Source organism: Homarus americanus, unplaced genomic scaffold (genome assembly GCF_018991925.1).
Source record: "Homarus americanus isolate GMGI-L3 unplaced genomic scaffold, GMGI_Hamer_2.0 scaffold16712, whole genome shotgun sequence".
NCBI lineage: Eukaryota > Metazoa > Arthropoda > Malacostraca > Decapoda > Nephropidae > Homarus > Homarus americanus.
The window spans coordinates 61416-80000 of NW_024757794.1; the positions used below are offsets into that span (position 1 = coordinate 61416).

Genomic DNA, 18585 nt, shown 5'->3' on the forward strand with positions numbered 1-18585 from the left:
TGGATTGGACAAAATTGATTCGGACTAAATTATGCTTCACTGGACAAAACACCCTTCGGATAAAACTCCTACTGAAAAATTCATTCATCGAACAAAAATTTCACCCAGACAAAACTCATTGGACAAAACTTCTGACAAAACTGTTTGGATAAAATTCTGAGGCCACAATGAAGAATGAGAAAGGGAGGAAACAAGAAGATATTGGATAAATGACAAACAGAATGGAAGAAGAATAAAGAAAAATGATGAATAAAATGAAGAAGAAGAAGAATAAAATGAAGAAGAAGAAGAAGAAGAAAGAGAAGGGAAGGAAAAAAAAGAAAAGATTAAAAAGAACGAAAAGAAGAAAGAAAAATTAAAAAGAAGACGAAGAAATACTTAAAAGGATAATCCAACTACGGTTCACAGTAACGGATCTCCCCCAATACACCCGCCCACATACACACCCACATCCACACACACCCCCCCCACACACCCACATCCACATCCACACCCACCCACACACACCCACATCCACCCACACCCACATCCACCCACACACCGACCCACACCCACAACTAATTAGAAGGTGTCAGAGTCATCTTACCTGCCTCACGTCACTCCTCATCACACCTGTGTTCACCGCCCCGAGAAACCTATCAGTGAAGAAAGTAATTACCTGAGAAACACACACACACCACCACCACCACCACCGCCCACCTGTATGTACCTCACGCCCAAAAAAAATCATCGTACACCTGTGAATGTAATTGACTCCTATTATCTAAAAGTCAAGGATAGATTCTCAGAGATTCGTAGGATAAGTTTTCGCTCTTGAGATAAACGGAGGCAAATAATAGACTCAGGATAGGATTAGGATAGAGGGATATTCTTAGATCAGGATAATATTGAACTAACACTTAAGTCTTGGTGTTAAGATGAGAACCTCTCTTGTATATCTAGCTGGAGTGAAAATAAGGCTCGTGATTAGAAGTGTGTGTGTGTGTGTACGCTGTATAACATTGTCCACATAAAATTGAACAGTTGAGAATATACATTGTGTTCATACGTACACACACACACTACCTCCAGCTCAGCAACGCGTTCACGGCCACTTGACCACCAGCCCAAACCAAACACCATTTTACGCTCAGTCGACCCTCTGAATGGCCGACACTTAACACAGGCTGGCGGGCAATGCGACGCGACGCGACATACAAATTGACGTAATCTGCCGCGGCTTCATACGTTCTGACACATCCCAACGAGTTTTGAGAGGGACTCCCTGAAACAGCCTGATACGTCCGCAACACGTCCTGAAGCAATCTACCACGTCCGCAACACGTCCTGCAGCAATCTACCACGTCCTGAAACAGCCTAACACGCACCCAAATACCCTGAATCAAATTAGTACATCTACAAAACATTCCATAACAGTTTGACACGTCTCCACCCAACACAGCACGTCCATCCTCTCCCCCCATCACGTCCTGAATCAACCGAACACGTTATCAACACGTCCTGAAAAAACCTAACACGTCCTCAACACTTCCTAAATCAACCCGACACGTCTCCACCAGGTTCCACGGAGGTCTCAAGAGTCGTTCTCGAGGTGTGATAAGTGTAAACGGTCCTCCTCGACTTTTCCCTGACGTTTTACCCTCCCACAACACCTTCTGAGACGCTTTTGATGTCCCCCCTAAAACCTTCTTCTACCTACTCCTCTCCCTTACCCCCTCCTTCCCTCCCCCTTAAGGTGACCCTAAGTCCTCCTCCTCCCCCTCACTATCATAGCAGTGAGGGGGAGTAAACGGAGTCTCCCTTTGATAGGATTTAAACTGCCTCCCATTTCGTCGTGGTTTTGACATGTTAGAAATGGTTTTCCTCTCTGGGCGAGGCTCTAGTATATCACGTGTTCCTCTCCCTCTGTCGTGTTGGTACTCTCGTTGTCGTGGCTTAAGGAGATGGAAAAACGACTTATCCATTTTAAAACACCTAAACTATCCTCCTCCTCCTTCCACTTCTTCTTCTTCTCCTCCTTCTTCATCGTCGTTGTCGTCTTCATCATCGTCTTGTATACCTCTCAAGTAAAACGACTTACCTATCTTGAAAGGCATAAAATTACACCCTCGTCGTCTGGTGTCGTGTTGGTGATGGTGTCGTGTTGGAGGTGGAGAGAGGGAGGGAGGAAGGAAGGGAGGGAGGGAGGGAGGGAAAAAGGAAAAAGGAAGGAGAGAGAGAGAGAGAGAGAGAGAGAGAGAGAGAGAGAGAGAGAGAGAGAGAGAGAGAGAGAGAGAGAGAGAGAGAGAGAGGTGAGACTTACCTATCTGGAAGGACTCCTGGCAGGTGGTGGGGACAATCTTCTCCATCTCAAACTGTGGCATCCTCATGTTCTTATACATCTTGATGGGCGCGTCACTCTTCCACGAGAGTTTCAGCTCCTTCATCGTCTTGGAAACTGTAATGTGGAGAAAGTGTGCGTGAGTGTGTTTTATTTACCTCTCTCTCTCTCTCTTCCTACCAATGAATTAAACACTCGTAACCTTATATAACCATCCGTGAAAAATAAACCCAACACCATTCTCACGTTTATGGTTGAAGTTTTAAGCTTTAATTAGTGAGTTTACTAATTGAAGCTAAAAATAAATAAAAAAAATAAAAAAATTGGTTGTCACGTCATTGTCGGAGTAAAACGAGTTACAGGACAATTTTCTTGGTGGTGGGGAGTCGGAACACCGTTGTTACAGGTGTTAATGAACGTTGAGTCGTGAGAGAAAAAAACGATAGACAGGTAAGTATTTTTATGGGAAAGAGAGAAATGAGGCGTTTTATTTTCCCTTACGTGGAGAGAGAGAGAGAGAGAGAGAGAGAGAGAGAGAGAGAGAGAGAGAGAGAGAGCACGTAAATTTTCATACATCAAGGAAAATGAAGGAAAATATATGGTCAATAAATTGGCCTAATTGAACTAGAAATTACTCACGCTAATGATCTAATTATCTAACAAGGTGACAAGAGTTTATGAAGGGAAATATTGAAAAGGACGAACCAATTATCTTGTGATTATTTTTGTCTATTTTTTTCTTCGTTTTTTAATTTTAATTTTTTTTATTTTTTATCTTTGAATTATTATTAAGTGATGTCCTTTATCCTACCTGTAACTAACACATAAACCAGCATTGTATAGTTAAACCTATACTTTATATCCAAACTTCTACTTCACACTTAAACCTCTAACTTATACTTAAAACCTGTAACTCATCCTTAAACCTGTAATTCATCTTTAAACCTGTAACTCAACCTTAAACCAGCAACTTATACTTAAACCTCCACACAATTAAAACTTATATTTCTAAACACACACTCAGAGCAAAATAGTTATAGAGATGGGATAGACTTACAACTGGCTATTTCCATGGTACACACTTGAGAGTCCAGAGGAAACTTTGAGAGCTCCATCATACAGGCAAACACCAGCTTCAGTCTGTAATGTAGAGAACAGTGGGTATCAGTTACAGTGGTTACATATTACAGAGGGAGGAGAATAAGATACAGTGAATATGGTAGTGTGTTGGAGTGATGTAAGTACAGTTATGTGTGTGTGTGTGTGTGTGTGGGTACAGTAATACATTGAAACAGAATACATAAGAGTTACAGTGAGTTACAGGTTATAATACAAGGCAATACAGTAATATGTGAATAAACAGTAGAGTAAGTCTGTAATATGAATATAAATTAGTTGAGGTGTTTTGTGAATGATATTATGAAATACAGGAATACAGTGACATACAGGGAAGAGATACAGGCAAAAACACCACCTTTGTTCTGTAGTTGAAGGGGTACAGACATAAATACAGTGATGCAGACTTATGAATAACAGAGATTTCATGAGTTGAATTGTAATGAAATATATAAGGTTGTGCATTACAGTATAATAATGATACAGTGAGTTGTATTATTATTATTATTATTATTATTATTCCTACTCCACCATCATCATCATCATCATCATCATTACCACCATCATCATCGTCATCATCATCATCATTACCACCACCATCATCATCATCATCATTACCACCATCATCATCATCATCATCATCATCATCATCATTACCACCATCATCATCAATTCACTCACTACCACAATCTCTCAACAATTCCCATTTCTCTCTCATATCTCTTCGTCTCTCCCGCCCCCATACAGCTCTCCCTGTCTCTGTCTCTCACAACATCTCTTTACTCCCTAACCCTCATCTCTCACACTAACGAGAGAACTTTCCTCCTCTTGAGCATCCGGTGAGAACCCATTATTAAGAACTTATGATGAAGAAATAGTCTAGAATAGGTAGATAATAATCAGACAACTAAAACTGTAGAGACAAAGTTGTTTTGTCCTCTAGTTAAAAACAAATGAAGAAAATGTCTCCTTTAGTGTTTTTTTTAAGCTGAAGAAAAACTTGTCTTTGAGTTTTGTTTTTTCTTTCAAATTTATTATTAAAAACAAAAGTTATATGATTGTGAGATAAAAAATATCTACTTGATTTTTGTTTTTCTTTTTTTTTGGGGGGGGGGAATAATTTATCTAAACATATATATGCAAATTACGTGAAAATTTATGTTATCGTAAGACTAAGTTTGAGCGTTTGACTATTTTTACTTTTTAAAAATTACAGAAGTTGTGTAAATAAGTTGTAACACAAATATTCAATTTTCAAAGTTATTATATCAGATGTTTATTGTAAGGAATTCTACTATACTGTATATACGGACTCGCGTAGGTGTGGGATGTGTAGTGAAGATGTATTAGTTAAGGAGACAGGGCAATGAGAGAGAGAGAGAGAGAGAGAGAGAGAGAGAGAGAGAGAGAGAGAGAGAGCGCCCAGTGGATAAACCGTAATAAATAACATTATTATGGCACTACTGAGGAGACATGGTTCACAGTGCCACTTACAAGTATACTAACGGTGCCACAAGTAAACTGATGGTGCCACTATACGACATGTTACAGGCACTATATTTTGCAGATCGGTTTTGGGTTAAGAAAAAATATCACAGACTTTTCTTACAGTGAGGGAGAGTTGATAGGTGTGTTTACCGATGTGAGAGGTGGGAGAGGGAGTGAGAGGGAGTGAGAGGGAGTGAGAGGTAGTGAGAGGTTGGGAGGGATAACTGAACGAAAGGTTATTGACAGCTACCAAATTATCCACCTGAAGTAAAATTTTCTATTGATTTTCCATGCATAAAAAAAATATCTTTTTATTTTTAATGTTATATGAAACTTTTTTTGAGTGTTAATGTGAATTTTTACTTTATATGAAAAATTAAAAGAAATATAGCATTTTTATTCTCTCTCTCTCTCTCTCTCTCTCTCTCTCTCTCTCTCTCTCTCTACCTCACTAATTACCCCTACAGCAAACACACTCAGCACACACAGGTAAACACGTGAGAGACTTAGTAAAGAAAATAAGGATTCCTAATTACGTGTCTATGTGAGGGGCGGGAGTCATAGGTTTAATTTTGACCATCAAAAGGTGGAAAAAATAGCCTGTTGATGTGGGAGGAATATTTTTTGTTTTGTGAATAAATTAATGGAAATATGTTTCAAGTTTAGATATTTTTGTTTGTTTTAAGATTGGAATTGTTGTTGTTGTTGTTGTTGTTGGTGGTGGTGGTGTAGACATTTGATTATTATTATTATTATTATTATTATTATTATTGTTATATGCCGTACATATTTGCAATTAGAAGTGTTATTTGTTGAAGGTAAAGCACCTCTACTGGACGAAAGAGAGAGAGAGAGAGAGAATATAAAGATATACTGTAGATTGATAGAGAGACAGTGAAAGATAGAGACAATGAGACAGAGAAAGACACAGACAGACATACAAACAGACAGAGAGAAAGACAGAGAGAAAAAAAGAGAACAATAATAACTCTTTCTTTAATTGACAAATAAAAAAATAAAAAATAAAAAATAAAAATACATAAAATCAATAAAATCAATAAAATAATGAAAAATAAAATAATATAGACTAAGATGATCAACAAGTGAGTGAGTGACTAAGGCGGTGTTATTGTGCCGGGGCTCAGAGGGGCGTAGCGCCACCACCCGCCCACCTTAACCCATTCATAGCCCGAGCCTAGGGAAAGGTGCTATCATCTTTAACTCTTCCACCACTCTCCTCTCTCTCTCTCTCTCTCTCTCTCTCTCTCTCTCTCTCTCTCATTATCTCTTTCTACGTTTCCGAATATCTCTCTCTTCTCATTTCTATCAAAGGATTAAGTCTTAGTACTCAATGGGTTAAATCTTCGTACTCAAGGGGTTAAATCTTCGTACTCAAGGGGTTAAATCCTCGTACTCAAAGGGTTAAATACTTAAATCACATCACTTATAAGGCTAAAAACACAACCAATAACATCATTCCTTGACTTGTTTAAATACAGGGTCACCAAAAAAGAGTACCCGATTTTAATATATAACAATTCTTTTTTGATCACCCTGTACATCTCAAGTTTACTCGAGGCTTAGTTAGCAGGAAGGTACTGGGGAGGGGGGGGAGGCTAAGAAGGCTCGGAATGTCCTAAGTTCAGTTCTTTCGTCGTAGAGGCATAAAATGATCCACTCTCAGAGGTGAGGCTTGTCATCGAAGACTCATTCTCAAGAGATGTGAGACAATGTTGGTCCTCAGGAAGCATGACACATTAATGTATCCAATATTCTCTCCTTGAAGACTTGAGTCCCTCTTATACCAGGGAAAGTTTTTTAACGAAATAAATAAGAATAATTGCAACAAAAATACTACCACTACTACTACTACCAATAATAATAATACTTAACATAAGAATGGAGGAAACTGCAGCGGGCCTATTGGTCCATACTTGGCAGTCTCATTTACACCCAACCCCTATTGCTAATATATCCATCCAACCTATGTTTGAAGCTATCAATATCCATCCAACCTATGTTTGAAGCTATCAATATCCATCCAATCTATGTTTGAAGCTATCAATATCCATCAAACCTATGTTTGAAGCTATCAATATCCATCCAACCTATGTTTGAAGCTATCAATATCCATCCAACCTATGTTTGAAGCTGTCAATATCCATCCAACCTATGTTTGAAGCTATCAATATCCATCCAACCTATGTTTGAAGCTATCAATATCCATCCAACCTGTGTTTGAAGCTATCAATATCCATCCAACCAATGTTTGAAGCTATCAATATCCATCCAACCTATGTTTGAAGCTATCAATATCCATCCAACCAATGTTTGAAGCTATCAATATCCATCCAACCTATGTTTGAAGCTATCAATACCCATCCAACCTATGTTTGAAGCTATCAATACCCATCCAACCTAACCTAACCTAACCTAACCTAACCTAACCTATCTCCAACCAGTTAAAACAAAATAAATTCCCCCAATGTTTACACAGCATTACATCACTACTGAATAAACATCAAATATTCTGAATATTCCTCTGGTCGACTTTATAAATAAACAGAAAAAAGAATATTAATAATATTACGAGTCTCTCAAAGACATCAAAGGCTATACGGTGTTCCTTGAAGCTATTACTCGAAGGGAATTTGCTAAGAGGAAACATATTAGTGTTTCTGTAGTTGCATCGAGGCATGAGGACATACTTTTTTATTTTATTATTGTCTTTGTAAGTGCATGAGTGAATGAAAGTGTTTTAAAAAGTGTACAGTGAGAGAGTTTTGACAAGTGATGTTTGCCAGATGTGTTTATCAGGGAGGTCTCGTCGACGCCCTCCTGCCAGAGACTAAAAGTTTTTGAAGCAGAATATTTTCAATTGGTCGAGGGTTATTGATGAAAACACTTTGGCAGAGAGTTCCAGTCCGGACACGCGATATATACCGCTCTGGGCTGTCTGAATTGCCAAGGGCAGGGATGGAAACGCCTCGTCCTTAGCCATCTCGTCCCCATCAGGGCCTAGGGAGGTGAGGGAGGGAGGGAGGGAATTGGTCTGTTACGAAGGTATTGCGTAAGAGACAGTATAAGGTGGCGGCGAGTGTGTGTGTGTGTGTGTGTGTGTGTGTGTGTGTGTGTGTGTGTGTGTGTGTGTGTGTAGCAGACCAATACCAGAGTGTCATTAAGAAGGCGAGAAGGTCCGAATGGGAAGGGTCTTGTTCTAGGACTTTCCCTTCCCAAACAATTTTTCCTCTCGTTTAGGTCATTTTAAGTCCGACCGGTCTAATTACGAGTTGTCCAATTCCCTCTGACCCACGACTCAAGAGAAAATAATTTAATGTCTCACCAGAACCCACAATGAGTTATTTAAATTACTCATCATAAAAACAAAAACAAAAACAGCTCCAAGAAAACTCACAAAATTCTCAACACAAGAAAACTGACAGTGAAAATAATGACATTCTCTTTATATTATGTCAAAGCTTCTCTATCTCTCTCTCTCTCTCTTACTTTACCTTCAGTGAGACTTAGAGAGATTGGAGAGACACAACAAAATGCAAGTGAGGGTTTATGGGGTATGGGGATGGGGGGAGACAATATAAACCTAGACACTAAGAGGTTTAAAATCATTGTATAAACCCTGGGAGGTAATTTAGCTTAGGCAAATAAACCATTTCAGGTAGACGGACATATCAGGTTTGGTTAGGTTAGGTTTATGTTAGGTTAGGTTATCACAAGGGTGTTTAATCATCAGGTCAAATAAACTAGAGGTTATCTATACTTCAAACAAACCAACAAACCTAACCACAATAACATAAGATATGGATAAAAACCTCAAACGGAGATATTCATTCACGACAAAAATCCCAATACCACAGAATCCCAAAACCACATAAAAAACCCACAAAAAAACCAATAAAAAAAAATTACTTTCTTATACGAGGAAATAAAACCCCCATCTTGTATACTAGAACGAGGAAGTCTGGAGGAGGCCGGTCAGAAGCCGTCAACGCTCCGTAACAGAAGAACCGTTTGTCTCTTCTGCGTGAGGTGAACGTCAAGGGGGTTAGCGCTAAGTTGTGCCCATGTATTGGAAGTTAAGTCTCTCTTATGCCATTATCTCTGTGGAATGGTTTGGTGTCGCTAGTGATGAGGGATTGTTTGGTTGACTACTACTGTGATTTGAGAGACAGACAGACAGAGATAGACAGACAGAGACAGACAGACATAAATACATATACGTACGTGTGTGTGTGTGTGTGTGTGTGTGTGTGTGTGTGTGTACAGACATCAAAGCACGCAACATTCTGGCGAGCAAAATCTGTACAGTTAAAATACAGTATTAACACCTGAGGCTTGATTCATTATTTTTCACAGTGTGTTTCTGCATCGCTGACTCTAACTGAACCTGCTAGCTGAAGTGTTTTATGGCGTGTGTGTGTGTGTGTGTGTGTGTGTGTAGTGTTTTGTATGTGTTTGAGTGTCCGTGTTTGTGTTTGTACCTGTTTGTAGATTAAGTACATGAAGAGAGTGAACAATAAACAAGACAGATAGACAGAGACATAACAGATAAACACCCAGACAGAGAGACAGAAACAAAAATATAGATGAGAAATACGTGAGACACTTCAGTTGACAGCAGCAGGATTCTCAGTAGTCAGGGACGAGCGGAAAGTATCTAGGAACATTTAATAGTGAAGAGAGTTGAGGGATTGATGGCCAGGGTCAGGGAAAAAGACCTTAAGGGGCATGAGAGGGTCAGGGAAAATCATTGGAAGGAGAAAGTTGAGAGAAAGTCGAGGGAGAGTTGTGAGGAGATAAAGTTGTGAGGGGGGTGAGGGGGTGAGGGGAGGTGAGGGGGGGGTGGAGGGGGGGGTGAGGGGGGGGAGGAGGGGGGTGAGGGGGGAGGAGGGGGGTGAGGGGGAGTGGGGGGTGGGGAGGAGGGGGGGGTGAGGGGGGAGTAAGGAGGATGGGGGGGGAGTGGAGGGGGGGAGGGGGAGGAGGGGGAGGAGGGGGGGGAGAGGGGGGTGAGGGGGAGGAGGGGGGTGAGGGGGGAGTAAGGGGATGAGGAGTGTCTGAGAGAGAGAGAGAGAGATGAACATGAGAGAAAGGATAGATAGAGAGATAAACAATGTCAATGAGAGATAAATACAGATATTGAGATAAAAATTAAAATAAATGACAAAACCCATAAAAACAGACAGACAGACAGACAGACAGACAGACAGACAGACAGACAGACAGACAGACAGACAGACAGACAGACAGACAGACAGACAGACAGATGTATTAGTCTCTTGAAAGCAACAACAAAAACAACAAAATACAATAAAACAAATTGGTCAGCTTGTCAACAACAAACAGGACTTGATTTACCACTGTTTTACCCCGAGGTTATTGGCTTGGTGTATCACTGTGTGTGTGTGTGTGTGTGTGTGTGTGTGTGTGTGTGTGTGTTATACGAAGAAAAAAACAATAAAAACAAAAATAAGAAATGCTCGACAAGTAAACAAAAAAATTATACTCAGGAAGTAAAAAAACAAACAAACGAACAAGAAAATAATCCCAACCTAAAAAAAAACACGATATCAAGTAAAAAAAATGAAATAAATAATAAATAAATAAAAAAAATAGATCCTCAACTCACAGGTAGAGAGATGTTGACGGTGCGATAGGATGGGGAGAAATAGGATGAACATGACACGAGGAATCCTATCCCTTTTCCTCATGGTACAATTAAGGTAGGATCAAAGAACGTCCCTAAGGAGTCTAGGAGCCGAAATATCCCTCGTGAGATCTTTGTGAGAGGCGAGAAGCTGCTCTGATGAGACGAAGGTGAGGGTCTTATTACAGGTAAAGAGTGTCACACCTGTCTACTACCTGCTGACGGTAGTACAGGTGAGAGGATCAGGTGTATTTCATATATGTAGATGGTTCATTCTCTCTAATTTCTGTTAATCATAAATCGTGAAATATTCTGAACGAAATTAATGTACAAATTATTCTTCATTACATCCAACGGAGATAAAAAAAATAATAGAAGCGAAAAATGAAAAAAATATGGGAAAAATTAATTAAAATATATACTGTAATTTATTCTATAGGGATCTTATTATCATAGAATCCATGTAATAAATAACATTGATAAACACAAAAATAAATTCAAAAGCAAAATAATAAAAAAAAATCTAAAAAAGGGGTAAATTTATTAATGTATTTCACCTCGTCTACATATTTTAACACAACACTTAATAAAATATTGCGGAAGAATGTAGTGGTAAAAGAATATATATATTTTTTACTATGTAGTGCAGAGAAAAGTTTTAGAACCAGAATAAGAAAAAAATAGGATTAAAAAAATATATCCGGTCTATTTTTTTTTTCATCATAAAATCCATGAAATACTTTTTTTTGTATTTTGGAAAAGAAATTGTGGAGAGAAAATTACAAAAGGAAACAGAAAACCGAATAATAATAATAATAATAATAATAATAATAATAATAATAATAATAATAATATAGTAAAAAAATAATAATATAATATAGAAAAAAAAAAAACAATAATAACAACAACAATCCCTACATACATGACAGGATTGAACTACCTAATTGGCCATTGGAGTGAAGGTACGTCCATTCAGTTAAGAAAGAGGAAGAAGGAAATGAAGGAAGAGAGAAGGAAAATACGGAAATATGTGTAAAGTGATGTATTGCAAGACGAGAAGAAGGAAAAAATGAAAAGAAATGAAGAAATAAAAGAAAATAGGATTAAAGTGAAATAATGAAAGGATAGATGAGGGAAAATTTGAAAGAAATTAATTAGTAGAAAAATATAAGTAAAATGACATAATGAAAGAAGGAAGAAAGAAAAATTGAAGAAAAAATGAAATAAAAGAAAAATACGGAAAAAACTACGAGAAAGTGAAAGAAAAAAATGAAAAAAAAAATATATATAAAATAAATAAAAATAAAACAAAAAAATAGAACACTGAAGAAAATAAAAGAATAAATAAATACAAACTCAAGTCACTTTTATAAGATCATACAATAAAAATAAATTAATTTGTTACTTTTACATCACTTATTTACTTACAAGTAATGAAATACTTTTATATTACCCGCTTGTTAATTTGCTTAAAATATTTATCAAAAAAAAAAACTCGAAATATTTTAATTGTGATGACATTCTGCCCTAATTAATTATTTCTTGTTATATGTCGAGTTAATTATTTAGGACGTGTGTGTGTGTGTGTGTGTGTGTGTGTGTGTGTTGTAAAATTACGTTTCTAATACATGTGGTGTGAGAGAGAGAGAGAGAGAGAGAGAGAGAGAGAGAGAGAGAGAGAGAGAGAGAGAGAGAGAGAGAGAGAGAGAGCATATATCCCTCATCAGTATTCCACCCCACGTTACCTTAATCCTCTAATGAACCGAGGTAATTAATTCAACAGGTAATCTACTCGTTACCAGATAAGTACAGGTAGTGTGAAGTATTGTCTCACCAACCATGAACGTCATCAACACCTCACAGCTTTACGTATTTTCAAAGAGAAATTAGATTGAAATATTGATATGCAAATGTATTCAACCATTCGCATAGAGACGACAAAGGTATGGTAAAAGAACCTCAATGCATATATTGCAGGTATGTATAACTGTGTATAGCGACATGTATAAAAAGTATATTATTTTATATTGAAGTGTATTTTATGAAACCTTATTTTACGTAGGCGGTGATGGCAGAGATGATTATTAACTCTCAATATCTCTTTCAGGACCAGGGTTCGATGTCACACCAGGTTTTTCAATTTCACTTTCTGATTCAATATTTATTTCTTTACCTGGTTCGTGGGAAATGGTGTAATCAAGGACTCTGGCTGGGTGGTATCTGGGGAAGAGACATGAACCGGTTCCTCTTTTGATTTCAGGGTTCGATGTTACACTAAGGTTTTGTGTTTAATTTTATTTGTTTTTTTTTCTGATTCTAAGTTCGGGTTGGTATCTGAAGTTCGGTTGTTATTTCTGTGATTATGATGTTTTAAACAAGAGGAGGAGGAGGAGGAGGAGGAGGAGGAGGAGGAGGAGGAGGAGGAGGAGGAGGAGGAGGAAGAGGAAGAGGAGGAGGAGGAGGAGGAGGAGGAGGAGGAGGAGGAGGAGGAGGAGGAGGAGGAGGAGGAGGAGGAGGAGGTGGTCAGTAGGACCTCTTTCAAGTTCCGGGTTCAATGTTGACAAGATCCTTCATTATCCCTCCCTCCCTCTCCCCTTCCTCCCCATCTCGACTCCCCTCCCCAAGACAGCGTTGCCGACCATCATCAAAGAGTGAGAATTTGTCAAGTTGCCTTTATTGCGTTTCTCCTGCTGTTGTCTTAGGTCCTGTGTGTGTGTGTGTGTTCTCTCTCTCTCTCTCTCTCTCTCTCTCTCTCTCTCTCTCTTACAGTACTCTTGCCTCCATTGGGCAGTGGGAGGGAGAGATAGGGAGATAATCTAAAGAGGGTGAGGGAGAAATCGAGAGATGGTAACTTAAGGACTTCACCCTTCTTGTACATCTCTGGCGGATCCAATATCGTCTCATTGGCCCTAAAAATAAACTGAACTGGTCTTGTAGTTCATCTCTTGTCTTGAGAACCTGGAGGGGGGAGGGGGGGATACAACTCTCTCTCTCTCTCTCTCTCTCTCTCTCTCCCCCCTCCTATTCTCCCTTCCATCTTCCTATCCCAACCCTTCTGATCTCGTCTGCTTTCTTCCACTAACCCTCCTTATCTATTCTCTCTTCCTACCCCTTCTCTCCTCCCTCCCCCTTCCTGCTCCGACCTTTCCTCCTTCCTAACTCCTCATCAACCTCTTTCCTTCCCTCCTTCCTTCCTTCCGGTTAAAGAAAAAGTAAACGAACAAGGACATGAGGAAATTGAATGAGGGAGGGAAGCAGGAGTCAGAGAGAGACAGAGAGAGAGAGAGAGAGAGAGAGAGAGAGAGAGAGAGAGGAGAAACGTGTGATTAAGAGAGCGAATCAGTGAGGGGAGACAGACAGACAGATAGATAGGCAGGCAAATAGACAGATAGACTAACAGACAGACAGACAGACAGACAGACAGACAGACAGATAGGATAACAAAGAGGAGAAGGTAAGTCACCAGCGTTTGAGTTCGTAATGACGGTAATTAAGTGATCAGCTACCTGTCTTCTCAGTGGGCAGGTGACAACAGAACCTTATTTGGGGGGAAGACACAGTGACTGAATCATTCTAATGGGTGGGTGTTGTAATGGGTGGGTGTTGTAATGGGTGGTAATGGGGGTGTTGTAATGGGTGGGTGTTGTAATGGGTGGGTGTTGTAATGGGTGGGTGTTGTAATGGGTGGGTGTTGTAATGGGTGGGTGTTGTAATGGGTGGGTGTTGTAATGGGTGGGTGTTGTAATGGGTGGGTGTTGTAATGGGTGGGTGGCCTATTATAATTGGTGTGTCATAGAACGAGAACCCATTATAATTGGGAACAAAATTACTAAATATGCAATGTGGAAAATACACGATGTTGAAGCCAGCAAATTTCCTTTGATATAAAAATACTGAGGCGAAAAATGGAAGAAAAAAAAGTATTTTAAATAATGTTTAATATTTTTTCTTAATTTCAAATTCATGTATAATTTCCTTAATGGATTTTTTCTTGTAATTTTTAGAGGTAATTACAGGATCTACTGAAATTCACACAAGATACATAAAAAAACAATGTATTTTACCTTAATTATTTTATTTCATAGAATAATGTTCAGGCGAGTCAGAAATGAATAGAGAAATGAATAACGGTTTTGTTAAGCGTGGATAATTCGTATCACAAAAAATGTCATTCCATGTTCGTCAGTATTTATATATTTTACCAAGACTTAACATTTGCATATCATTAGCATTGGCACAAATGTTGCAACGAAGGGTACATTAATGCTAGTTTAACTCTCAAGAAATTTCTGTCCGAATAACTAATGTCTCTTCCAGGAGGCGGGAACTTAACTGTAATTTGTGATGTTAATTTTTTTGTCTACAAGTTGTGTAGTTTGAGTTTAATGAGCCAATAATCACTAAAGAATACCTCTCTTTTGTCCCATATATTATTATTATTATCATTAGTAGCAGTAGTAGTAAATGTTTAATTAGTAATATCAACACTGGCAATACAACTACAAGCTACACGAATTTCACCGTAAAGCACAACAACAAAATTTAACACCAGTAAAGTCTCCTAACATTGAACCCTCGCGTACCGTCAATACTCTGTCACGCGGCCCTCACTGTCCAACACCCGGGCCATTTATACGATTTAAAACAACATTTCCACTACAGCAGTCTATTATTCACTGTAGTACATTGTAACGCATCACTAGATAGTATTTGTCAAGGTACAGTATGTTAGAGTGTGTTATATAACAGTAGAGTATGTCAGAGTGCGTTTTGTGACGGTACAGTACATTAGAGTGCGTTATTTCTCAGTACAAACATTAAATTATGTCCCGCTGCCCATGTACGCATATATACCGGACACACACACACACACACACACACACACACACACACACACACACACATAGTTTAGTTCACGAGTGTTTATTATGATTCAGAATATCATTACGATAACCAAGTAACAATAGTAGATCTTATACCCTCTTGGTGGACGGTTCATTGTCCCTTGTTACACCACCAGTCTGGGATGAATATTAAGAGGAATTTTTCAGACGATAATTCGGTAAGAGGATTGATTTATAGATATACCGTGTGTGTGGTGTGTGTGTGTGTGTGTGTGTGTGTGTGTGTGTGTGTGTGTGTGTGTGTGTGTGTGTGGTAGGATTCTTAAAACAGGGGGTTGAAGATCCTTTTATTAGCTCTAAGGATGAGGGTAACTAGGAGAGGACATAGGAGTGGTAGTCCTTAAGAATTTCTGTCTGTCTGTCTGTCTGTGTCTGTCTGTCTGTGTCTGTCTGTCTGTGTCTGTCTGTCTGTGTCTGCCTGTCTGTGTCTGTCTGTCTGTGTCTGTCTGTCTGTGGCCTGTCTGTCTGTCTGTACAACAATACCTGGTCGGGTCATCCACTTCTTACTCGGGAAAGGTCAGGCAGGAACCCCTTAAGTATCATTGCACGTTATCTAGGTAAGAGGATAAAGCAGTTACGTGTTGCAAATTGCAATTAGTGGCGAATGTTTTAAGTGTAGTTCTGCATTATTGTGTTGTGGTGTGTGTGGGTGGGTGGGTGTGTGTGTGTGTGTGTGTTGTGTGTGTTGTGTGGGTGTGTGTGTGTGTGTGTTGTGTGTGTGTGGGTGTGTTGTGTTTGTGTGTGAGGGGGTGTTAGCATTGTACAAAAAGGTGTTAAATAAATGACCCAAGCAACCAACGCGCCCCTCTCTCTCTCTCTCTCTCTCTCTCAGATATTCCTTCCCGTGTCCGTAAGTGTTTATCTATTATTACTATACCTAATATGTCTCCCCATTATAACTAATATATTAGCCCATTATACCTCAGTTCTTTATAAATTTCCAAGACAGAAGGAAATGACAGGTCGTAATTTTGCCTTTTAATCTCTCTCTCTCTCTCTGACGTATATATTGATTCACCACCATCATATTCTTCCTCAATATCTAGTAAAACTTGCTCCTTACACACACACACACACACACCAATTTAATCCAAGTATCATTTCGTCTCTCGTTCCGATTCCTTGGTTTTGGGAATTGGGAATTGATTACCGATAGTTTATTCCAGTCTCGTGTGTTGTCGTCTCCTTAGGGCCTTGGAGAGACTTCAGTAACTAACTATCTTGGTTCGAGTCTCTGTGTGTTTACATTAAGTATAAACAAGTAAATATATTCAGTACCTTATGTAGATGTGTTTGTTTGTGTGTACTGAAAGAGAAGACAAAATTAACGTGAGTCTTGTGTATGTTTCGACGCCATTTATAAAAGTCTAAATTCCTTATTCTATTGTTATTTTTTTGTCATCATGTTTTATGTTACGAACCTCTGAGAATCTTATATCATTGTTGTAGGTAAAATCTCATTAAAAATAAGTTGTTTACAGTATATCCACCTGAGAGCTAGAGATTCAAGTTACGATATTTTGAGAATTCATCTTTGTGATATAAAATAAACCAGTTAGATTTTATTGTCATATTTTTTGTGTCATTTGACGAGAAAAAAAATTAACCTACGAGTCTTTGAAAATTCACCCCTGGTACCTGTCGCTTTGATTAATTACAGGTAATCAATTTGGGTTAAATTCAGTTAACTCATACAGGCGAGTTTCGATATATTTTCTCTTGTGATATTTATTATTTCAGGTATACATACAGTACATACAGGTATATGTAAAGGTATGTACATAATATTTATTTAAGTATTTTTAGGTCATTTTCACGTATTCGTTACCTCCCCTCATTTAATTCTTTCAATTCTCTCTATCTCTCTCTTCCTTCTTTCCTTCCTCCTTCATCAGATATTCACTGTCCTCCCCTTACTTGTTCTTTCATTTCAATATCACTCTTCCTGTTTTATCAAGTATCCTCTTCCTCTTTCATTTACCATCGACCACCAGATTTACAATTCTCTCTTTCTCTCATCTCCCTCTTTCTCTGTGTTTACCTCCATTTCCTGTTCTCTCTCACGTTATATGCTGCATTAAAATACGATGGATTCCCTCTTTATGCTCGTGATGTATGGCCGGTCATAAGTTTGGCCGAAAAATTGGAAGAGAAGAGAAGAGAAAAGAGAGAGAGAGAGAGAGAGAGAGAGAGAGAGAGAGAGTAGTAGTAGTAGACTGTTTTATTACCTTCTAGGATTTTAAAGTGAGAGAAAGATAAGAAAGTTTTAGGCTTCAATTTACCAAGTTTCTTTCATTATGAGAATGTTACCCCATTTTTACCCCTTAAATTTTCCATCTCCCCAAATATTATCTAACCTAACCTAACCATATTCAAATCAGGTACTTGGGTTATATAAGATTTTTAAATATATGGTATAAATCTATATTTTATGGGGGGGAGGATTTATATAATGAAGGTTATAAAAAATCGAGAAAATTTTTGGATTTTGTACGTGGATAAGGATTACCTGAAGATTTGTATCATAGATAATTTTTACCTGAAGATTAATTATCCTAGCTACCTCAGGTGGTTTGGTAGTTACGTTAGGGTTAGGTTAGGTTACAATGTGTGTGAACTGGATCATTACAGGGATAATAATTACCTTAATAACGACAGAATAATTACCTGCAATACTACCACCACCAATCACTTGCAGCCTACTACCACAACCTGCAGCCTCCTACCACAATTTGCAGCCTCCTACAACCACTACCACCACCACCACCACCACCTGCAGCCTCCTACCACCACTACCACCACCACCTGCAGCCTCCTACCACCACTACCACAATCTGCAGCCTCCTACCACCACTACCACCACCACCTGCATCATCCCACCACCACCACCACCACCTGCAGCCTCCCAACACCACCACTCACCACCACCACCTGCAGCCTCCTAACACCACTACCACAATGTGCAGCCTCCCACCACCACTACCACCACAACCTGTATCCTCCTACCACCACCTGCAGCCTCCCACCACCACCACTCACACCACCACCTGCATCCTCCCACCACCACCTGCAGCCTCCTACCACCACTCACCACC

General features: G+C 39.0%; 1 protein-coding gene across 2 annotated transcripts in view; it reads right to left on the reverse strand.

Annotated features, from left to right (window-relative positions):
* LOC121857746 (glycine receptor subunit alpha-2-like) overlaps positions 1-18585 on the reverse strand; it is a 240902-nt gene that overhangs the window by 46923 nt on the left and 175394 nt on the right. For both annotated transcript variants that reach the window (XM_042353876.1, XM_042353875.1), the window contains exons 6-7: positions 3378-3460; positions 2303-2437 (exon numbers count right to left, since the gene is read on the reverse strand). In XM_042353876.1, coding sequence (XP_042209810.1) covers positions 2303-2437; positions 3378-3460 — 218 coding nt within the window. The remainder of the gene's footprint in view (positions 1-2302; positions 2438-3377; positions 3461-18585) is intronic.